Source organism: Cicer arietinum, chromosome 1 (genome assembly GCF_000331145.2).
Source record: "Cicer arietinum cultivar CDC Frontier isolate Library 1 chromosome 1, Cicar.CDCFrontier_v2.0, whole genome shotgun sequence".
In the NCBI taxonomy this organism is placed as follows: Eukaryota; Viridiplantae; Streptophyta; class Magnoliopsida; order Fabales; family Fabaceae; genus Cicer; species Cicer arietinum.
The window spans coordinates 498,036-521,525 of NC_021160.2; the positions used below are offsets into that span (position 1 = coordinate 498,036).

General features: G+C 32.3%; 3 protein-coding genes across 4 annotated transcripts; 1 reads left to right on the forward strand and 2 right to left on the reverse strand.

The window, feature by feature from the left end:
• Nucleotides 1-2,681: 2,681 nt before the first annotated feature.
• On the reverse strand, nt 2,682-8,623 carry LOC101513079 (potassium channel AKT2/3). Of its 2 annotated transcripts, XM_004485431.4 has the most exons (11): nt 8,127-8,623; nt 7,556-7,774; nt 6,461-6,619; nt 6,308-6,365; nt 5,617-5,934; nt 5,197-5,436; nt 4,645-4,962; nt 4,367-4,552; nt 3,999-4,074; nt 3,132-3,701; nt 2,682-2,930 (listed from the first exon to the last, which is right to left on the reverse strand). In XM_004485431.4, the coding sequence occupies exons 1-11, from the start codon at nt 8,363-8,365 to the stop codon at nt 2,818-2,820; spliced, it is 2,496 nt and encodes an 831-aa protein (XP_004485488.2). In that variant the 5' UTR covers nt 8,366-8,623; the 3' UTR covers nt 2,682-2,817. The 2 variants fall into 2 exon arrangements, with proteins under 2 accessions (XP_004485488.2, XP_012568654.1); XM_012713200.3 differs by lacking the exon at nt 8,127-8,623 and having other exon boundaries at nt 6,461-6,633; nt 7,556-7,696.
• Nucleotides 8,624-11,206: 2,583 nt separating this feature from the next.
• LOC101513407 (uncharacterized) lies at nt 11,207-14,385 on the reverse strand. Its single transcript, XM_004485432.3, has 7 exons — nt 14,125-14,385; nt 13,920-14,019; nt 13,685-13,805; nt 13,285-13,406; nt 12,555-12,676; nt 12,310-12,469; nt 11,207-11,815 (listed from the first exon to the last, which is right to left on the reverse strand). Exons 1-7 carry the CDS (start codon nt 14,249-14,251, stop codon nt 11,707-11,709), a joined length of 861 nt encoding a protein of 286 aa, XP_004485489.1. The 5' UTR covers nt 14,252-14,385; the 3' UTR covers nt 11,207-11,706.
• Nucleotides 14,386-14,995: 610 nt separating this feature from the next.
• Nucleotides 14,996-23,253, forward strand: LOC101513720 (uncharacterized). The gene is made up of 21 exons (XM_004485433.4): nt 14,996-15,346; nt 15,466-15,598; nt 16,287-16,423; nt 16,545-16,590; nt 17,340-17,552; nt 17,654-18,157; nt 18,277-18,411; nt 18,523-18,738; nt 18,826-18,915; nt 18,991-19,235; nt 19,337-19,425; nt 19,884-19,924; nt 20,500-20,530; nt 20,625-20,747; nt 20,830-21,047; nt 21,126-21,221; nt 21,328-21,440; nt 21,634-21,769; nt 21,950-22,054; nt 22,164-22,499; nt 23,002-23,253. Exons 1-20 carry the CDS (start codon nt 15,072-15,074, stop codon nt 22,362-22,364), a joined length of 3,147 nt encoding a protein of 1,048 aa, XP_004485490.1. The 5' UTR covers nt 14,996-15,071; the 3' UTR covers nt 22,365-22,499; nt 23,002-23,253.
• Nucleotides 23,254-23,490: the final 237 nt, after the last annotated feature.

A 23,490-nucleotide genomic window follows, 5' to 3' on the forward strand; every position in this document is an offset into this window, starting at 1 on the left:
GATTTTAAGGGTAAATGCAACCTTCAAAGGAAACCATATCAAATATTCACGGATATTCATCCTCTAATATAAAATCCCCCCTCCTTTTAATAATATTGTCTTTTTATTTTTTTCTTAAACTTTAATTCTTAGAGAAACAAGACTATAATAATCAAGAGTTTAATTGATATGTAAATAAGATCTCACAAATAATTATTTCAGTCATAAATAAAACTCAATTTTCTCAAACGATTAACTTTAACGGAAATTTATTAATCACTTGAATCAAATAATTTAATTATATAATTTTTGTTAATTAAGCTAACCAGTGGGCATTAAATATATTCACCTCCTTCCAAAATATCAATCCATATTATTATTCAATATATAGATCAATTCCCTGTAATTTTATTTTATTTTATTTTATGAATTAGGTGGTATCTAATATATAGATCAATTCTCTGTAATTTTATTTTATGCATCAGATGTTATCTTGCATAAGTGCAAAGATTAAAATTCACACAATTACTCTTTATTTTTTTAACAGCCATGTATTCTAAGAGTTGGATTTGAACTCGAGAACGTACTAAAAAAAGATAAACAACAATATATACAAAAAATGAGAGTGAAACATTTTACATATTTGAGTTTTGCATATAAATTAAAATATATATAAATAAAAATTAATTAAATTTTTTGATTTAATTTAAAATTTGAATTAAATGTATCAACTTTTTTTCTGACTTATTTATATTTATATTTATATTTAGAGACAAATTAGTATATTATAACAACATTAGATTCAAACAATATTGATGTCTTAGACTCTTAACATGTGTCATGGAATCGTAATCTACACTGTTTGCATACTTGAGATAGTTCATCAACAATCAGAATAAGGTACATCTAAGGAATAAATGTGCCAATTCAAGCTGTAATTCTTAATTATTATTTTTTCTTATCCCTTAATAATCTAAATAAAATTTAGAACTCTGTTGTCAGGTTCTTATTCGTGCATATATAGCTATCACATTTTCATACATAATAATAATGGTCTTCACTTAAAGAAATTAGATAAAACAAACGACATTAATGTAAACTAAATCAAATACTAACATCATTATGACAATTTAGTGTGTAACAAACGTACGAATTTATTTATGCACTCAATTACAATTAGTATGATGTTATGTTTTTTAGGTTATTGGCCCCATAAATAATGTCGGTGTACCACCTTTCAATTTCATAGACATTCCAATAGTAGTAACATTTTGTTAGTGGGTCCTCCATATTCAAGCTTGACCCACAAGACCTATTGTGTGTTTGTGTTTGGTGTGTGATAATCACAAACGTCATCAAAGTGCTTCATGACTTGGTTGGTAGTTAAAAGTAAAACAAACAAATTCAAAGTCATATGTAAGCTGAGAAGGGGAAACTTGACAAGTGATTTTCCCCCATTCATTAAGGTTGTAGTAATTATGTACTAAATTAATGTAATCGTAAAACCAATCAAAAGATTATTTTTTACTCCTATTGGATTATTTATGATCACTCTACGTAACCAAACCACTTCTAAAGATGAAATAGTAAATATTATTATTAGAAAGTTATACATATAATTGGGAGAATTTAATTTAAATTTAAAATAAAATATTCAACATATGTAATATCGATATTTGTCTTATTCTATATTTACCTCTTTAAAAAAAATGGGTTACACGAAATATGATTTAGTTTTTTTTTGAAACTACGAAGTCTCTATAAATACTATAAATTAACATACTATAGTATTGTCATTTTCCTTTTCCCTAACTTCTACTTTTTATTGAAATATTTAGGAGTTTATATACGATGAATTAGAAATGTGAAATTTAAAGGATTTCTTGTAAGGTGTGATACTAGGGTTTGAAGAAAGAGAATTTAATTATTTTTAAATATTTTGAGTGTAATTTAATATTTTGATTATGAAGTTTATAGTAAATAAGTATGTTTAAATTTTTTTAATTAAATTAGTTTGTAAAAATAAAATTGAACAAATTATGAAACTTGAGGGACTAAATCTTAACAATTGATCAAGTATGAGTTCAATTGTTATCTTCTACATATCTTTTTAAATGTCACATACTCGAGGAGAACAACTATAAGAGTTGTTCCTACTCTTGGTGTTTTACCGTTAAAGTCGTTGATTTTGTATGAATATATTTGATCACTTGTCTTTGAATAAATCACTCGAAAGCACAAGTTAAATAGCAATATAATCATAATTAGTGATCAATTAACTGTTTGTTATCCTCAAACCACTTGAATTGAGATTTTTCTCAATAAAGTCATGTGATCAGAGGCTCCTGAATCTATGATCCATGATTTTGATTTTTCTTTCCTAGTGTGTAAAGCACGTAGAAATTTACCTTTTTGTGCTATTGTAGCTGTACTACCTTTTTCTATAGTAAAAAACATCTGCTAGATCAATTTTTGCATAGTTTCTATTTGTTCTTTGTTGAATGGAGATGACTCGTGTATCTCTTCCATTTCTTGTGGGTTGTGTCTTGCATTCCCAAAAGTGAGTGTTTATTCACTTGATGATGAAACTGATTACATAAGAAATATAAATAGAGCTGGAAATCAGAAAACTAATCTTATGATTCTGATTTTTTATCTCATAATCAACGATCACAAAAAAGGAAGAGATTAAAATTTAAAAGTAGAGTTAATCTTTTTTCTTTTATAAAGCAAGCAAACCACTTCTGTGTGACAACAGGAAAACCAACAATGAAAGAAGCACATAATTCTATTGTGCAAGACTACATATATCTACATTTGAAATTTAGCATCAATAGCCTATTCAACAAAAAAAAGTTTATCATTATCCCTGATCACATCAATACAGTCTATTTCTGCTCCTTCTTCATTTGTCACCACTGCATCTCTTGCATCAAACCCAAATTTTTCACCTGTTGTACACAAATAAAATTATATCAGGGTACTAACACACCTGCATATTTTTTTTCTCAAACAATGAACACACTTAATAAAATATAGAGCATAATTTTGGTGAATTGTATATACAACCATTTAACATCAACTGGATTTATTACTGCAAATTTTCATAATAACAATGTAAGTACTAAATTATGTTGAATTTGAAATTTTACCTGCAATAGTTTTGAGTTTCTCTAATGAATCAGGCAACCTTATTAACTTTCCAGCTTCAATGAAACCTCTTTCTCTTCTCACTACAGGGTGACTTCTATATATACTTACTCTAGGACACTCTAGTCCATTATATCTTCCCCAAACATGCTTATCTTCCTCTTGATTTTGTTCTTTTAATGCAAACTCACTAGCCATGGCCTCATTCACAGTAATTTGATGCCCGATTTCGCGTTTCTTCAGCATTTTCTTTAAGGTTGATGCAGAAAATTCATGTGTATGTACTTCAGCAACATCTGCACCATTCATGACAAGCAACTGAACCATGTCCACAAGATTTTCTGACATAGCAATTTGGATAGCTGTGGTGCCGTGTCGATCTTTGGAGTCGATGTTTAATCCTTGCTTTAAAAGCTCATTCATCACTGTTAAATCGTTTCTTTTTGCGGCTGTGCATAGAAGATTGCCTGCTGTGTATGGATCAGAAAGAGCAGCTAGCTGATAGAGGATTCTGAATATTGAGTTATGTTTTGATTCTATAGCATCCCATAGTGCTGTGTTACCATTCATGTCTGCCAATAATAGTAATGTACTAATGTAAATCACCACATGAATGTGAAATATAAACCTAGTAAAAAAACATAGAGAAATATATGATCTATGTAGCACAGACAATTCAGATTGAAGGTGCGTCAGGTGTCCGACATGACACTAACACATGTAATTATATTCACTTACTTTCATTTTTTGAACTATTATCAGTTCTGACGTGTGTTGGATGACAAACCAAATATCAACATTAATGTGTTAGTGTCATGATTGGTGTATATGTCAGACGGTTAGTGTCAGTGATTCATAGTATATAATACCTCTTATATGTATGTTGCATGAATGCTTGAGCAAGACTTTAACACACTCTTCATGTCCATTTGATGCTGCTATGTGCTGCACAACAACCAACAAGTTGATAGTTTTGACAATAGTTGTTTGCTAATCCCTTATGAATTTTAAAGCTGTTATGATCAAAACTATTTAGGATAGGAAGGAAGTAACCTGTTTATAAGGTAAAACTAGTAACTAAAAGTTCATAAATATTTTTTTTTCTTCAAAAATATTCATGGGATAGATACAAGAGATGCAATATCAATTTAAAAATGTTTGATATTTTATTTATTTGATTTTAAGAGATATAAAAAAGGAATGGATAAGTGCATAGGAATATTAGACATGAGTATACCAATGGAGTTTTCCCTTTGGAGTCTCCAATGTCAGGATCCAACCCTGCTCTTAGAAGCTCCTCAAGAAAAGCAGCATTGCCTGTGCTAGCCACAGTTAACAAATTCACAGCCATATTAGGATCCTCTTCTTCCACATTCTCCACCATTAAATCTTTGATACTCAAATCCTTAAGCTGCTTAAAATGCTGCAATTTCATCACATATATACAATAAGCTTTACTATGAAAACCAACCATAAGTAATATTTATGACTAGTAAAAAATAACTCACACACGACCTGAAGGAAATTTTTGAGTATTTGTATATTGTCTTCTTTTCTAGTCTGCATTGCTTCAATAAGAGTATTTGTTTTCAGCCTCAAAAGCTGTGTGAGAGTCTTGGTTCTGTAGGTAAAGTTCTGAGGCCTACAACAAAGTGCACCAACTTCTCCAAACATGTCACCTGTTTGTAAAGTTCCTAAAACTCTCTCTTTCTCTATACCACTATCAATGATTTCTACTTCTCCAGACACTATAATGTAAACATCATCTGGTGCTTCGTTTTGCATTATAACATCTTCTCTAGGTGGTATGTACTCTGCCGTCATTTTTGCAACCTGCACCACATTCACAATTTATCATCCCATCAATTCATTTTTTACAATCATCAATATTAAGCATTTGTGAAACTGTTTGGGAGAACTTATGAAAAACGGCTTATATAAAAACAATTTGACTTTATTTTATCTTTTGTTATGAAAAGAAATATACATAAACACTTAAATATAGAAGCATATGTTATACTTATAGTAAGTAATTAATTAAGTTGTTATATCAAAATAGGGTCTTACTATGGACAAAAGGATTTCTTTTGAGACATCTTTGAAGAGATAAACTTTCTCTACAGTTGGGAAAAACAAATGCTGACAGATGCTTTTGCAAATTGACTTTGGTAGTTGTTCAATTAGCTGATGCTGATTCAAACTCTCTGCCTTAAATCTTAAACACATGTAAGCCAGGATCTGTTCTCTTAATCTTAGAGGCAACCGATTTCGGCACACAAAGTTTGATGCTGCTTCAATGCTATTTCTCTGCACCAGACAATATTGTCATCAAGTTATTGTGACATGAAACATTACTATGTAATATCTTATTAGTGATATTTAGATCAACAATTTAATTAAGCATTTATTATTATAAAAGAGCATATCTATATATACTTATAGCAAAAGATAAATAGTTGATGAACGTGAATTAGTAGTAATACTTACAAATTCCATGGTGCGACGAGTTCCTTCAACAACAAGATTTGTCATGTTACCAATCAAATAAGCAGTTAGACCAAGGTTGAAGAGCATGTAGAAAATAATGAAAATCATTTCCATGGTGTTGACAGCATGAAGGTCACCATAACCAACAGTTGTCATGGTAGTTATGGACCAATAGATGGCTGAAATATATCTTATCCTAGGGCTTGTCTCTCTGAAGTTTGGAAACACAGCTCCAATCCATGTCTTTCCTTGATGAGGGTACCTATCAGCTAACATGTAATAAAGGCACCCAGCACAATGAACTGAAAAAAGTGTTACCTGCACCAATATTTTCAACTTAATATAATACTAATTGTTTCAATATTCTCCCTTATCCTTTTCAAACATAATCTGTCAATTATTTATTTAGTGTCCACAAATAAGCATAGCTTTAAACATGTTTTTGGTTTTTATTTGTAAAATTTATCTATGTAATATTTAGTATATTTGACTTTAATTTCTTTGATAAGTACTACATAAGAACTAAAATGAATATTACACACATATTTCGAAGATTAATTTCAATATAAACAAATTGTACAGAGAATGTATGTATTTTTCCTCAAGTACTATATTATAAAGAAATGTGACATTTAAATATATAGTGTACATATTTTTGAAATTGGAGTGAAAAGAATGAAATGTGACATACAGCAAGAAGCCTAGCACATCTGACCCAGAAATAGCTGAACCTGATGTCTTTCTCAAGCCTAGCAAGGAAAATGAATGCAGCTGGATTAATTTTAACAAATATACACACAACATAATGGTAATGGATCATTAGAAAGAGAAAAAGATGAAGAACCTTGTGAAGAATTGCTTAACACGTCTTAGTCTCCAAAATCTGAGCATTCCCAAGAGAAGGTAAGGGAGACCCAATTTGTGTTTGCCAGTTAAAATATAGCCTATTGCCTCATATGGTATAGATGATGCCACATCCATTAGGAACCATGTTGACAAGTACCTACCTCAACATTACTAACAACATCATCATCATTTTAGTAAAAGACTCTTCTTATTAACAATTCTTTAAGCACATCATTTCATGCTTATTTAATATATAAGCATTGAGTTATTTTTGTATTTAGTACCTCAAGATTAAACCCTTAGCATGAATTCATAAAAATATGACAAATTATGAAACCAATGTGTACGTGGTGAATGCATTATTTAAAATAACAAGTTACACAAAGAATGATTTCTTAAGGTGACAGATTTTTTTATAATGAAAAAATTGTGGTGAAAGAACGATTCTCGCAATAAATACTAACAAACAGATTTATATTTGTCTCCTTCTAATAACTTCTACGTAGCTCGAACCCACGAGACCATTCTTAAATTTTTTGCTGTGTATAATTTTAATTATTTAATTTTATTTTATTCAAGTATATATTTTTCATTTGTCACATGGGTGCAACAACTTGTTTTGGTGTGACATTTATGAATAAACCCGAATGCTGTAAATTACTGGGCCCTATATTTCAATTGGGCTGGCCAGCTTTGACTTTATGAAATATGAAGGTGGCCCACTTATAGTTTCGTTGTTAAAGATGGACCAGATATTCATTATCTTATCTTATTTAAATTTAATACTCCTACAACAACCATCGTTAATCAATCATTATTAGGACAAAGACCTTTTTGGGTTGAATTAGATTATTCAAAACCAATAGTTAGTCCTAACACATATCAAACTTAGGTTTAAATTAGGCCCTATGTTTAGCCTCTCCCAGATCAATAGGAATTTGGAATTTTGGAAAATGAATAAGTAAAATCAATCCCTCACGCATATGAATTAGAGAAAAGAATAATAATAAATATAGAAGTTAACTATAGTAATATAAAAAAGACTCACAACTCATGAGATAATTAATGGGAAAAGTGATTTAAAATTACAAACCTTAGAACAATTTTTTTGGAGTCTCGAACAAGTAGATGAGTTGTTCGATCTATGTATGCTAGGAAGAATGTCAAAATAATGTCAACAGCAAAGAAAAGATCAACAACATTGTCCACAATATAGAGTTTCCTATTTGGTGAAGAGTGCATGAAAGCAACTTCAAAGGGATAAACCCATGCAGAATATGCTACCAAAACAACCATTAAACTCTCCCAACTCCTGCCATCATATACATAATAAATTCATTTGCAATTAAGAAAGTTGACACTAGTATTAAATATATTGATAGGTTGGTATTATTTTTACAATTTTGTCCTTCACCAGAGATAATTAGTTGATATTTTTATAGTTGATTGTAAAAAAAGATGTAAATTAATTAGAAATGTGTTAGTAAAAAATAATTAATATAGTTAAAAATTTATATAAGGTCTTATAAAAAAGACAAGGAAATTTTTCAAGAGAATCTTATATTTAGAGAGAAAGGAGAGACAGTATAATGTGAAGAGAAATTGAAGAACTTGGAAAAATTTACTTAGTCTCTAACAAACAAGCTTGTATGTATCCATCATACCTGTATTTGGAATCCATTGGGGATATGATCCAGCCTTTAGAGTAAACTAGATTTTGTTTTGAAACACCAAGTGGGGGAAGAATGAGCTTTGAAACATTCCTTAAATTGAAAGATGAATATGTATTATAATCTTCTTTATGATGATGATGATGATGCTTTCTCTCCAAGCTAGAAGAGGCTAAGTCATCATGATGAGGATTATTATTTTGAAATGAACTTATAAAATTGCTCTGCTCCATTATTCTACTTCTAAAATCAACAACACACAAACTCTAGCAAGGTGTGAAAGAAGAGGTTTGAAAATATATCCTAGCTATAAGAATGAATTAAGAAGAATATTGGTTATTAAAGGAGAAAAGAAAGAAAGGGGAAGCTCAACACAAGGAGCTAGCATGATGATATTATTGTGTGGTCTCATGTACATAGCACTAATGAGGTATATCCTATATAGTCACACAAGAAAATGTGATTTTTCAATATTGCTAGTAGTTTTACTTAAAACTAAGGTTGATTAATATGCTATACTATATAAAACCAATTTGAAGTAGAAAAGGTGGGGTATGTATGCATTACATTCAATACTTGGTTTGGTTTGTCGTACATACATATCCGCGTGACTCGTGATTGATCACTCTCTCTCTCATATATAATTGCAACACTATTTTCTATGTTACATTATTTGGTCGACTTGGATAAAAAAACATAAATAAAAAACTCGTACAAATAATGTGTGTGTGAACTCAACGTCAACAAATTACTTTTTGCGGTTAATTAAAAATGTAATTAAGGTTTAATAAAAAAAAAACGTAATTAAGGTACACATGGTGTGCAATGCAAGAATTAATCGGGCCATATAGTGTTGTGTCTTGGAATAATACAAGAAAATATAAAGAAAAGATTATTAATGTTAATTATTAGGTAAGTCTTTGAAAAAAGAATGATAAGGTTAATGGAATGGAATTTGTGCAGTGTGTCACATTAATACTCACTGCTTGCAAGGAATGGATAAGTCTTTTTCATGTTTATGCCATTAGTCACCTCATGCATGCCACTATGAGATTTTAATATCTAAATCGTAATCTATCAAATAGAAATCCGTGACTCCGTGTATCAGCAGTGTAAAATACATGTGTTAAATGAGAAGTTTGTAGGAAATAAAAATTAGGCTTAAAGAATATATATTTGATATTTTTAAATAGGCTAAATTACATCTATGATCCTTTAACTTAATTTCAGCTAATGTTTTAGTCATTTATCTTTTTTTTTTTTGACTTGGTCCTTTATTTTAATTTTAAGTGACAATTTGATATTTTATGTTTTAAAATTTCAACAATGTTATCCTTTTTTATACAAAAATTCAAAAAAAAATTCAATCAAAAATCATAAAATTAATTATATTCTTCAATATAATACAAATTTCATCAAATTCGTAACGCAAATAAATAAATTGTGAACTTTCAATGATGAAAACAAAAAAGAAAGTGAATTTATTGAGATTAAAAATTATATACTTTCATTTTATTTTTGTCACTGTAAATTTTTTTTTTCGTCTCTTCTTTATTTATTATGTCACCTTTTTTTAAAAGACACTAACAATTAACAGCAAATACAATTTTAAAATAAAGTTAAACTTAAAGAGTTAAATTTAAAGAAAAAAATTACAAAGATAAAAATAAAAAAATACACCAACTTGATTATAAAAACCAAATACATATATCTAAATTAATATCATATTTACAAAAGAGAGATAATAGAGAAAAGGGACAGCATTTTCATTTTGTAGCACAAAAAGGGACAGCGTGGTAACACTCCACATCAATGGTAAAACAAAAAGGCCAAGGACCTTATTTTGCAGGGCTCTTTGACGTGGCACTGCATTTTTTATCTTTATTTCTAGAAAAATTGGGTGCATTTGCATGAATAAAAGTTTGTCACGCAAGTATTGGTCCTTTAATTATGCTATAAGACGACGACCATATCCACCAACAATGACAATACATTGGGACCTTCTTCCAACTTCAAAAGGCATATAAATTATGGTTTAGTCGTAGCAAATTCAAAATAGAGTGGCAATCCCTTTACTAAAATTGATATGTCAAATACTTAATTTATAATTCAATTGATAAATATAGATATTTTAAAAATGAATGTGTTGTTCCGAGTTTAAATTCAATACCTTGCATTTATAAGTAAATTTATGATAATACTTATCTTTCCTTTAAACGATATTTCAAGGACCTTTTTATTTTTACAGGCAAAAAAGATAAAAACAGAGAAAGAGCTTTATGCCCAATATCAAGCACCAAAGGTTCATTTGAAAGAAAAAAAAGGAAGCTTAGGTACAACAGTAAGCAAAAGAAGACATCTTTTCTCACTCTTCAAAAATACACTTTAATAAAATACAATCTTTATGCCGACGAGAAGTATACATAAGACAAACACAATTATGGGAATATGTGGTTTTTAAGAAAAGTTTGCATATTTAAGAAATATATCAATTATTTAAAACTTCATGAAAATATTATATATTGATATCATAGTTTCATGAAGTTTTATATTGTTGGATTTATTTTTATGATTAAATTTATATACACAATCATTGTAAAGAATTTTTACAGACAGTTATTCATAATCACTCGATGTTAAAAAATGTTTGATTTGTATGGTAACTACCTTTAAAGTAATAGACATGAGTGGTTGAGATGTGTTGACATAGTCTTATTTTTAATGATTTAGCATACTCTACCAAAGTATAAAAAAGAGGAAAATATTAGTGTTCCACATTCCCAAGAAAAGAGGGAGTATTTTTGGTAATTGATGATATATCACAATTTACATCCTAAGAGGTGATATGAACGAGAAAGAGAGAGATATAAGATGAATGTAAATATTATAATATAAAAGAAAAGAAGAGTTAATTGAAAATTCATTTGACAAATACAGAAATATTTGGATTTGGGAGCTGACTAAAGGGTGTGATGTCCACTATAATTGTCAGTAGCTTGATTTGAACCATGGTGCTTTTATTTTGTTCCACTTGTGAACTTGGACCTTACATACAGAATCTATTACTAGTGATATCCAAAGGAATAAATGATCTCTTCTTATTATGATGGTGAACCTTTACAAGAAAGAATCAAGGCACTTCATTCTCTAAATGACCCACTTGCTCATACAATGCTACTAGTGCTTTTGATGGGAATCAAAGCCCAGCAACATATCAGGAATGTCCTAACATCTATACCTTACCAATTAAAGCTCATAAGTTCTGTAAACACATTCTAATGTCTCATTGAAATAGTTGGGACGATTTCTTGTGCCAACAAGCACTATAAGTATATGAAGCAGGTGAGCAAAATACCATTATTGAACTAGACAACACTTCACATTCAGATCTAAAATGGTCCTTACTATATTATATAAATCAAGAACTATACAAGCTATAAAACAATTACAGTTAACGTTCTATGAAAGTTAGCTTACTGTGGTTTGTTTAACTTGGTCCACAATCCATTGTCACAGATATTCTGTAATCCAGTATAAGCATTTTTTTGTGTTTGATTGGGTAAGTAGAAAGATATTACTGGGGCTCTTCAACCTGCACCCTTGAGTAAGTGAAGCTCTCAACACTGGAGTCACCCTCTTTAATCTTTGTCCATGAAATCCTCCATGTTTTAAGCAAACTTTGCCTGCATGTAGACCACAACAATCAGAAGATATCAAGGCAGTAGTCAAACTGTGATATTGTAATCGTAAATCAGCTTTCAAACAAGCAATAGAAAATGAACAAGTTCTCCGCTAATGCTACAATCGCGGGTGGATATTGATTCGAAGAAACAAGATAGGAACAGTTTACTTTGTTTAACAAATTGGGTTCCTAAACTAGATGAATGTGTAATCCCCTTGCTCTTATTGACATGAGAAACAGGAAAAATCTCCAGCAACTAGGTTCCGTTTCTTGAGTTTATTAATGCTACTTTCCTATTTCCAAACTCCAGGTACACCCCAATACCAAAGCTGAAACTTATTACTATAAAGTAAACAGTGCTTAAGCCTGATGCCAACTCATTTTGAAGTAACTACAAATTCCAATAACTGGAAAGTACTCTTGCATACAATTCATACATGGATATAATTAAGTCCATCAATCATATGCAGTTTACTGCTGGGGACATGAATATACCTATCTTCTTCCAGGCTCCTCTTTGCAAGCATGAATGTCAAGAAAATGGGAACCATTGCTGCAAACAAGTGCTTTAGTGTATGACCACTAACAATATGATGAGTCCATTTGTATACCACATCATCGGTGGCCTCTAGTACCTTAGCTAGAAGATAAAATCCTGAAAATAATTTACCGAAATCTAAAAATGGTTGGTATTTATAGTTAATCTCGAGATGAAACAATACTGTAATACAAGTACAAACCTGCGGCCCATAGCCAATAAGTTGAATGAGTGTACATCGGAGGCAACAAAATAGCCATGAGTGGCATGGCGATGCACGGTACAAATTGAACTAAAGCATAGGGACGAAGGTCATCAAAGAACCTGGGTAGATGGAAGATGAGAGTAATTATCTCATGAGTAAAAATCAAGTGAATGATCAAGTAATTTACATTTAGCCTCAAATGGGTACCGCATAAATTAATAATAACATTGAAAAGGATTAGTCTAACTTCAAGCATTCTGAACTATTTCGTGATTCTTCACATGTTCAGTTCTATGGTGATAAAAATCTATTTTATTTTAAATATGTTTGGATACGTTCACGTGAAAGTGAGTTGAACAATAAATCTGAGTGGAAAATCATGTTTGGAGACAAATGCTACAAATCAAAGCTTCATGTTAGAATCAATTTGAGCCACAATCAATTCTAATTGAAAATCTCCAAACATAGCAAAATCAATTTGTGTCTCTCCCAAAAGTGAATCCAAACATGCACTAAATGGAAAATAAATTTGCATCATTGCTATAAGTTTTATGTTTTATCCATATGAAGAACAAAAATCTTCACTTATTGTTGTCAGAGAAGGAAACCTATCAAAGACGTGAAAAAAGGAAATCAAATGCATCAATGACTGAACTTCCAATAACAATATACGATAAGCAAATGAAATATTATAGACAAAACAAAATAAAAAATGCAGTGAACTTACCTCCAATACACAATGCTTATTATTCCAGCCAAAATTAGAGGTACAATAGAGATCATTCCTTTCCTCTCATCAATCCTCTCAATGATGAATATTGCAATGATCGACGTAAAAGCAATAGTCATCTGAAATGATAACATATAGGGAATTAAACTTGACAAACTAAAAAACGGAAAGGCGTATTAGTTTAGCAGTGCAAAATTGCTTCTATACTATACAGCATCGACATTTCAGATTTAAGGTGTGTCCAACAGCGACACGATATTGACACATGTAGTTACATTCAATTTCTAACATTTTTCAAATTATTATTATCAGTATAAACGTGTCAAGAGTAAGCAACAATAAATATATGTGTCAGTGCTTCATAGCTTCAATAAGTTTCAATATAGAAGAAACTCACAGGTAACCTATCCCAAACAAGGGTAGCATCATCTGGCTTAAGATGATAGTATGAAGATCCAACTCCAACAGCAGCCACACCAAGATAGAAACATGTCCAACCCCACAATTCACCTTGCAGGCTTTACGAAAAAAAAATCAGTAATATCATCAATAACAACAAGAGCAATACAACATAATATTAACAATATTGTGATTTGTGACTCAAATTGAAAATACTCAAAATAGAATAATACCTGAGCTTAAAATAATTTCCATGGTAACAAAGTATAAGTCCAATTAGACCAACAACAAGAAAAGGGAAATTGGATATCACATTAAGTGCATTGGGAATACCTACAAATAAAAACAATTAATAGAAAATTAAGTAGACCTAAAACAAAGCAAGTTGAAAATTTGAAGGTAACCCATTATTGGAGAGTAAAAAGGGTTAGTAGTTACCAAAGAAGGTGCGTTGGTCGGCGAAATTATGGTATTCTTGGGACTGAGGAATAGTTGGGGTTACGATCATGAGTACTATGAAGCAAATTAGAGCTACACCCCATGCAGAAACGATGCGTTTTCTCATTTTTGTAATTTAATACAGACAGAACAAACAAAAAATATCAGATCAAAGAGACGATAATGGAATCGATGAATTTTGGGGAAAGAGCTCGGAAACAGCGTGTTTACTATCGTTGAACTCAATCACTTTTTATTTAATTAATTATTAGTTAGACAAAAATGCACAGGCATAATTTAAAATTGACAAGAAAAATATTTTTAAAAAAAAATACTATTTGTATTATTAAAAATGTCTTTTATATTTTAACGTTGAATTTTAAGTGATTTTTCATTTAGACATGATTTTAGGCTTCTTTTTGAAATGTGATTCATCATTATATATTTACATATTTTGGTTATTTTGACTATAATTTATTAAATGAAATAATTAAAATTATTTTTTATTATAATTTATGGTTAGAGAGGTTTATACCTTTCATTGGTGTCCTCAATTAGACAAAATCACAGTTTTTTCTTTTAAAATATATAAAGATTATGTATTTAAATGTGAGATACAACATTGATCGCGGGATTGATATTTTTAATAGTTGAATTAAAATTTAATAATAAGGAGGTTGATTTGTGATATTTGAGTGAGGAGTATAGAAGTATAATTATGGGGGTAGGTGTAAAATTTTGGAAAAATAGTTGTAGATTACTGGCATAATAATAACTTACCATCCTGTCAAAAAATAATAACTTACGAAAACCCTTTTTTGGTTGCGACAGGCATAATATTTATAATATTTAATTTCAAGTATAAAACCTTCCTCGCCCAAAGTCCCTTGAAAACAAAGCAAAACCCTCACTCACAGAGAGACAGAGGCAGAAAGAGAGAGAGAGAGATGGCGCAATCTCTGGAGCTTTTGCTGATTCAGTTTCTGATGCCAGACAACGATGCAAGGCGTCAAGCTGAAGACCAAATAAAACGCCTCTCAAAGGACCCACAGGTTGTTCCTGCTTTGATTCATCACTTACGCACCGCCAAAACCCCCAATGTCCGCCAGCTCTCCGCCGTCCTCCTCCGTAAAAAAATCACCGGTCATTGGTCCAAACTTTCACCTCAAATTAAACACCTCGTCAAACAATCACTCATCGAAAGCATCACCATGGAACACAGGTATCTATCTACCTTCATTATCACTTAATCACTTAATTACTTAATCAATTTTCCTCAAATTCATTCATAATTATGAATTACTATTTATTGATTAATTAATCTTGTTTACGTGCATAAAGTCCTCCTGTTAGAAAAGCGAGTGCCAATGTGGTGAGCATTGTTGCAAAGTATGCTGTTCCGTCCGGTGAGTGGCCGGATTTATTTCCTTTTCTCTTTCAGTGTAGTCAGAGTCCGCAGGAAGATCATCGTGAAGTAAGTTTCAATTTTCTACTTGTATTGTATTCTCCTGCTCGAATTTCAGTTGTAAATTTTGTTCATATAGTGTATATGTAAGCGAGATTGGCTGAGACTTGAGAACAACTAAAGCATATAACTATTCTCCACTTGCATTGGATATTTTATTAGTTGGTCTTGCTATGTGAAACCTATAATAGAATTTGAGCACAACTTATATTTCAGAGAAGGTGATTGTTACCTTCGTCGGTGCGTCGTTGATTGTGCACGGACTAAAATTAATTTTGATTAAAATTGAGTTGAGCAATAAATTTGAGGCTAAAATTCAATTGTAGAGGCAAAAACTTCAAATTCTAGCTTCAAGTTAGAATCAATTAAGGAGACAAAATCAATTATACTTGACCACGTTGAAACATGTCAAAATGAATTCTACACCTCTAGAATCATTTTTACCCCATCCACAAGGGAAACCAAGTATACACCTAGTCTTAGCTGCATGTATGACACCTTTTCTAGATGATGTGAAGTTATGTGTCACTTTTCTGTGTTCTGCTTAGAGTTATCTCTCTCTTTCTCTCTCACATTCATTATGGAAATCATTTGTTGCAAGTTCCTGACTTCGTCCTTTTTTGCTTAACACTTGAGATATCGCATTCCTGTTTGATAGACAACATATAACCAAGCTTTATTGCTTTTTGAATGTTAGGTGGCATTAATTCTCTTCAGCTCTTTAACGGAAACAATTGGGAGTGCTTTTCGGCCACACTTTGCAGATCTGCAAGCTCTTCTACTCAAGTGCTTACAAGATGAAACTAGCAACCGAGTTAGAGTTGCTGCCCTCAAGTAAGTTAGCATCTATTATTAGTTCAATTGTATCTGTGATTCTGTACAAACTTCGAAGCAACTATTTATTACGTTATCCTTTTTTTTTTTTGCTTATGAAGAACTGTGTCGAATTTGCCAGGGCAGTGGGATCTTTCATGGAATTCACTAATGATGGGGATGAAGTGGTAAGCCAGTGTTGTTCATGTGATTGTCTCTAGATAACACGAGGAAATATCTTTTATGTTTCTATTAACTTTCATTTTTTTCGTCATGTTAGTGAACTATGTGCATTTCATTGTCAGACGGTTGTTAGTTAAGGATTTTCATATTGGCGGTAATAAGTTCACAACTCAGAAACTTCAATATGTGACTGTTAGGAACTCAAAGAAAAAGTGATGGAAAACCAGATAGAAAGAACCAAAAGAGTAGAGTTGTGTTATTGGAATCTGAATAAAAAATGTGAATGAATGTCCCCCGCAAGGGTTTTTCCCCCTTCACGAAGGACGCGATTATATTAGGAGATTTCTTTATTATGAATGGTTTCTTCAACAATCAGCTTTTTTAGGAAATTCAAGTACTTCATTGGTGTCAATACAGGGTCTTAGTGACAAAATATTGTGCTCTGTATTTTTCAACAGTGTGAGCTGTAGTGTTTTTCAAAAGAATAACATGTTTTGTTTGAAATAAATTTTCGCCAGAGGCAGCAATAATTTTTTTCTCATGACGTTATACATCATAGGTAGTATTAGTAACTCAACATTGATGTTTTGATGTACATTGCAATCATGTAAAGCTATAATGAAACCAGTTGTAGGCTTGTATTCAACTTTTCAGTTCAATGTATTGCTTCTTATATTATGTTTTACTATTCAGCTGTGCATATTGTGTATTTTATTCAAGTTTTACTTACTAAAATTATTTTATAAATATACAGATTAAATTTCGTGAGTTTATTCCAAGCATCTTAAATGTATCAAGACAGTGCCTTGCCTCAGGAGAAGAAGATGTTGCCATAATTGCTTTTGAAATTTTTGATGAGTTGATTGAATCTCCTGCACCTCTCCTTGGAGATTCAGTCAAATCCATAGTGCAGTTCTCCCTTGAGGTCTGCTCAAATCTAAGTTTGGAGTCTAACACACGCCATCAGGTTGGTTCAGATCATAAAGTATATATTGCTATGACTTTTTATACTCTTGCTTCAATATTTGTTTTGCTCACTACCTTCATGCTACTGTCTTTATCTAACAGGCAATTCAGATTATTTCATGGCTTGCAAAATACAAGTCCGGTACTTTGAAAAAGCATAAGCTGATCATACCTATCTTACAAGTTTTATGCCCTTTGCTTGCTGAGTCAACAAACGAAAACGAAGATGATGATCTTGCACCAGATCGAGCTGCTGCAGAAGTTATCGATACAATGGCTTTGAACATCCCAAAGCATGTTTTCCCCCTTGTTTTTGAATTTTCTTCTGTAAGCTGTCAAAGTGCAAACCCAAAGTTTCGGGAAGCATCTGTTACTGCATTGGGTGTCATTTCTGAAGGTTGTTTGGAACTCATGAAAAATAAGCTGGACCCTGTTCTCCCTATTGTCCTGGGAGCTCTCAGGGATCCAGAACAAATGGTCAGAGGAGCAGCCTCCTTCGCCTTGGGTCAATTTGCTGAGTACTTACAGCCTGAAATTGTGTCCCATTATGAGAGTGTTCTTCCCTGTATTTTAAATGCTCTTGAGGATGCATCTGACGAAGTAAAGGTATACATTTGAGAAGAGAATGGTTTGTCGATACAATTAAATAATAGATTATCTGCTACAGCTACTAGCCTACTACCAAAATAAATATCTGCATGAGCATTACATTTAAACTTGTGCAGGAAAAGTCATACTATGCTTTGGCTGCTTTTTGCGAGAACATGGGTGAAGAAATCCTTCCTTTTCTAGATCCTTTGATGGGAAGACTGTTGGCAGCTCTCCAAAACAGTTCACGCATTTTAAAAGAAACATGCATGGTATGGGGAGGATTCTGTATGCTGTAAAGGTTGTTATAATTATGATGAAACATCTATTGAGTGATTATGTTGATATTTAAATCTATATTTTTTTCCTGGACACCCTTGCAGTCTGCCATTGGTTCTATTGCTTCTGCTGCAGAGGAAGCTTTCATTCCTTATGCTGAAAGGGTTTTAGAGTTGATGAAAAACTTCATGGTGCTAACTAATGATGAGGATCTACGTTCACGTGCCAGAGCGACTGAACTAGTTGGAATGGTTGCAATGTCTGTTGGAAAAATGAGAATGGAACCAATATTACCTCCTTATATAGAAGCTGCAATTTCTGTAATTACCTTCATACTTTAATGCTGTTGCTGCTTTTGCATTTGGCCTTCTTCCTGGAATAATTTGATTTTCTGTTATTATTTTTAGGGGTTTGGTTTGGAGTATAGTGAGCTTCGGGAGTACACGCATGGATTCTTCAGCAATGTTGCTGAGATTTTGGGTGACAGTTTTGTGCAGGTCTGTTTATATTGACTTTATGTGATTCCTATATCATACTTACTCTTACCAGTGAAATTGTGTATTGGTAAACAGTATCTTCCTCATGTTGTACCTCTTGCGTTTTCTTCCTGCAATCTTGATGATGGCTCTGCGATTGACATTGATGACTGTGATGATGATATTGCCAATGGCTTTGAGGGAGTTTCATCAGATGATGAAGCTCATGATGAGCCAAGAGTTCGTAATATAAGTATTAGAACTGGAGTGTTGGATGAAAAGGCAGCTGCAACCCAAGCCCTTGGCTTATTTGCACAGCATACAACCATCTCTTATGCTCCGTATCCTTTGCCTGAATTACTTTTTGCTTTCTTTTTAGTCCTTCCTATCATGACAGATAATCAACATCAAATGGTAATTTTGATTTCTTAAATCATTTTAGCTATTTGGAGGAGACACTGAGAATCTTGGTTAAACACTCTAGTTATTTTCACGAGGATGTTAGACTTCAGGCAATCATCGCTTTGAAACGTAGGTGGAAACTATCTGAATTTTGTTAGTTCTTCTAAATTGTGTTTTATTTGTTTTACCTACACTTTGTTTTCTGTAGTTTGTTTCATGCTTTTAACGCATGGCAGGAATCTTGTACTTAAGTAATTGTATCTGGTTGTTTAAGCATAAAATGCATTTTACCATGTTTAAATTTCTTCTTAATCGTGCGGCCCATGAACCCCATGCCAATACATTAAACCTTATACTCAAACAATGTCATATCATATGTTCCATACAAAACCAACAAGGAAAAGAAGAAAAAAAGATAATTCAGTGGAAGTGAACTGCCCGTTCTACATGATATTTTACATGTTTGCTCATGAAGATTCGTATGCACATATTGCTATGTTATCCGTGTTCTCAAATACCTGTTTTCTTTCACTAACTGTATATAATTTAATCATTGAATGCTGATGTGTGTTTGATTTTAACTGCAGATACTTTAACTGCAGCCATTGCAATCTTCCAAAGCCAAAATGTAAATTAATGCCTGCTTCCTTCTTTTAACATTTCACTTTTTCCTTTTCGTAAATGAACTTCTGTTTCCTGGTCCTATCTTTTTTATGTTCCCCATACTGTATGAGGTTGGAACATTATATTATGTTACAAAATATGAGAGTGAGAAAGTAAAGGAAAATGATAGTAAGTGAGGGAAAAGTTTAGAGATAATATGAGAGTTGCTTGCTGTAAACTTGGTCTGAAATTGATGCTTCTAATAGATAAATGTAAACTAATTGACTAATGGAACCTTCAGTTAACTGATGCTAACTAGCTATACCAGAATAACTGACTAGCAAGTGTAGAAGCTTCTGGAAGCAACTAGATTACTTAACCAGCTGAATGCTCCACTTGGGCACCAGTGCAATACATTTCTCATAAACACACCTCTCTCTAACACTAATAATGAGAGTTTCCATTTTGGTTAGTCGGAGTCGTGATTATTATGTGCAGAGGGCCACTACACAATAGTATACGACAAAATGTGTGTTTTCTCTTTAGTTTTAAGTCTCTTATTTTACTAAGATCAAAATTGACACCACCCTTACTTTTCAGGAAGGGGCTGCCAAGGCAAAAGAAATTCTTGGTAAGTACATTAACTGGAGTCTGTAAGATTTTTTTTATTGTTACTGTCTGGATCAGCAGTTCATTATATCTATTGATTCTGATTGATTGTACAGATACTGTGATGAATATTTGCATCAAGACTATGGTTGAAGACGATGACAAGGAAGTGGTTGCTCAAGCTTGCACTAATGTGGCTGACATCGTTAGAGATTATGGTTATGCAACTCTTGAGCCATGTAAGTGCAGAATTATTTGATCCATATCTCAGAATTATTTGATCCTGAGCTGATGTTAATGTGAGATTTACTCTGATACCAGACTTGCCAAAGCTTGTTGATGCAACTTTATTGTTGCTCCGGGAGCAATCTGCTTGTCAGCTGATAGAGTCGGACAGTGAAATTGATGACGATGATAGTGCACATGATGAAGTGCTTATGGATGCAGTTTCCGATCTTCTCCCTGCATTTGCGAAGTCCATGGGTGCTCAATTTGCTCCCGTTTTTGAACAGCTATTTGATCCTTTGATGAAATTTGCAGTGAGTTATCAACCAATAGGGTTTACAGTTAGAACTTAGAATAAAATCATAAACTAATGTTCTCACTGTGAACTGCAGAAAGCTGTTCGTCCCCCACAAGATAGGACTATGGTTGTTGCCTGCCTTGCTGAAGTTGCTCAGAACATGGGCTTTCCTATTGCAACCTATGTGGATGTAATTCTCTCTTTTTTTTTTTTTTCAATTTCTAATTTTATTTTATCAGTATTAGTATTTTGAGAATTGTAATTGTTTTGTAAATTTGTGATATTATTTTTCTCAGCGAGTGATGCCTTTGGTGCTTAAAGAATTAGCATCATCTGATGCAACAAATAGAAGGAATGCTGCATTTTGTGTAGGAGAGTTATGCAAAAATGGCGGCGATTCAGCTTTGAAGTATCCTTTTCATGCCTACTCATTTGATTACTATACACGAATCATTCTGTTAATGTATGTTAGCTTATTGAGTATACTTATATATGATAATTTATGTCAATCAATATTAGTTGATGTATGCCGTTTTTATGGTTGAATTATGGAGAACCTTGCATTTTCCTTCTTTTTGCATTTTCTTTAATCCCAATACTAGATACTATGACAACATACTACGTGGGCTTCATCCCTTGTTTGGTGAGTCTGAGCCTGATCAAGCCGTGAGGGATAATGCAGCTGGTGCTGTGGCTAGGATGATTATGGTGCACCCTGAATCTATCCCATTAAATCAGGTGATTGACTGCTTTATTTGTATTGCTTGTTCTTGCTCAATTAAATATGAATTTATAAACTTATAGCATGTTGCCCTTCTAATTTTTTATGTTCAATTTGGATGTTTATACCCGTTAACTAAATGCTTTGTTATTGGATGTTGTCTGCATGACTACATATATCTTGGTTCCGTTTTACAGGTTCTTCCTGTTTTCCTGAGAGTTCTTCCATTGAAAGAAGACCACGAGGAGTCCATGGCTGTCTATAGTTGTGTCTCTACTCTTGTATTCTCATCCAATCCACAGGTAATTGTTTCTTTTCAAAAATGTTGAGACCCTTTCTTTGTTTTTTTGTTCCCCCGGCAGTAATATTTTCCTACCTAATTTACATTGTCCATTTTTACCTGCAATGCAGATGGTTTCCCTTATCCCTGAATTAGTTAATATTTTTGCTCAAGTGGCGGCGTCACCTGTTGAGACATCTGAAGTCAAAGCTCTAGTAGGCAGTGCTTTTTCTCATCTAATTTCATTATATGGGCAACAAATGCAACCCCTTCTGAGCAACCTATCACCAGCACACGCAAATGCATTGTCAGCATTTTCTACAAGGAGTTGACCGTGCAAACAATGAACAACAAAATTTTACCCAATTCTTTGTTTTACTTATCAAACAATTTTTGAAGAAATGTCTTGTGTTATATAGTTTTATGTGGAGCTGTTTGGCCTGGCTGATGATCACTGCCTTTATCAGGTATGCTTCCTCTGAGAGAAACATTAAAAATTGTTTCATGTGAAATGGTATATCAGTTATCTACAGAATAGCATCAACAGATCCATGTTCCTATGATCCTGAGTGCTGTAGCAACTTCTAAACCCTCACCTTTTAAAAGACTTATGCATTAATGGTTGTAAAAAATTCCTTTAGGATATCTCTGAAGATTTATGCATTTGTGGTTGTTACAAATTCCTTAGGATATATCACTTCAAATCAATGTTAATAGCAACAGAATGGCTTGGTAGTTTTCCATAAGACAAACTTTGCATGTAGTTTGGTTGGACGATGTTCAGCTTACCTTGTTCTGATAAGTGAATCTCTACAAGTCAATGTTAGCCTCGACAAATGACAAATTTTACTTGTAGTTTGGTTAGGACAATGCCCAACAACTATGTCTAAATTGTTGCATTTTAATATAATACAACCTGTGCTCAAGCAAACAACTTACATATGACGGTTATTACTTTTTTTCTTGCAGGTTGCTGTTCTCCCTTTCAGTGCCTTCCAAATTTTTGTTTTGGAGTTGCTGTATTTTTATCTTGCTTTTAATTATTTATTGTGTTATTATTTTGTTTTTTTAAAAGTAATATTAATTTTCTTTTCCTCCATATTGTGAAATTTTGATTGTCTTTGTTTTCACCGGTTTGGAGGGCTGAAAGTTGTGTCGTTGAGGTTTATGAAGTGAATGTTTTAGCAAAATTATACATGATATATTCTCCGGTTTTGTGTATGCTACTTGTCTTTTGACTGTTACCAAACATATTTCACAGTAGTTGATTGGAAACTAATTGCCTGAAACATTTTCCTCTGCCGCAACTTTGAAATGATAGCTTCCATCGAGAGAAAGGTGCAAAAGTTGAAAACAATAAATTGATTAGTAATTAGAAGTCACAAAATGATGGAGGATCTTTTTCATTTCTAATAGTATATTTCTGAGAGCTTCTTTTTATATCTCTAAACCTTCTCA

Bases quoted from the DNA above. Each gene is read 5' to 3' on its own strand.
- LOC101513079 (XM_004485431.4), bottom strand. From the start codon at position 8,365: ATGGAGCAGAGCAATTTTATAAGTTCATTTCAAAATAATAATCCTCAT. The intron at 6,620-7,555 runs GTTTGTAATTTT...ATGTTGAGGTAG, and splicing joins TCCAAAAAAATTGTTCTAAG to GTACTTGTCAACATGGTTCC. The intron at 5,437-5,616 runs GTAAGTATTACT...TGTCTGGTGCAG, and splicing joins CTCGTCGCACCATGGAATTT to AGAAATAGCATTGAAGCAGC.
- LOC101513720 (XM_004485433.4), top strand. From the start codon at position 15,072: ATGGCGCAATCTCTGGAGCTTTTGCTGATTCAGTTTCTGATGCCAGAC. The intron at 21,222-21,327 runs GTAATTCTCTCT...TATTTTTCTCAG, and splicing joins CTATTGCAACCTATGTGGAT to CGAGTGATGCCTTTGGTGCT. The intron at 22,055-22,163 runs GTAATTGTTTCT...CCTGCAATGCAG, and splicing joins TATTCTCATCCAATCCACAG to ATGGTTTCCCTTATCCCTGA.
- LOC101513407 (XM_004485432.3), bottom strand. From the start codon at position 14,251: ATGAGAAAACGCATCGTTTCTGCATGGGGTGTAGCTCTAATTTGCTTC. The intron at 14,020-14,124 runs GTAACTACTAAC...TTTTATTTGTAG, and splicing joins CGACCAACGCACCTTCTTTG to GTATTCCCAATGCACTTAAT. The intron at 13,806-13,919 runs GTATTATTCTAT...TTTTTCGTAAAG, and splicing joins GGAAATTATTTTAAGCTCAG to CCTGCAAGGTGAATTGTGGG.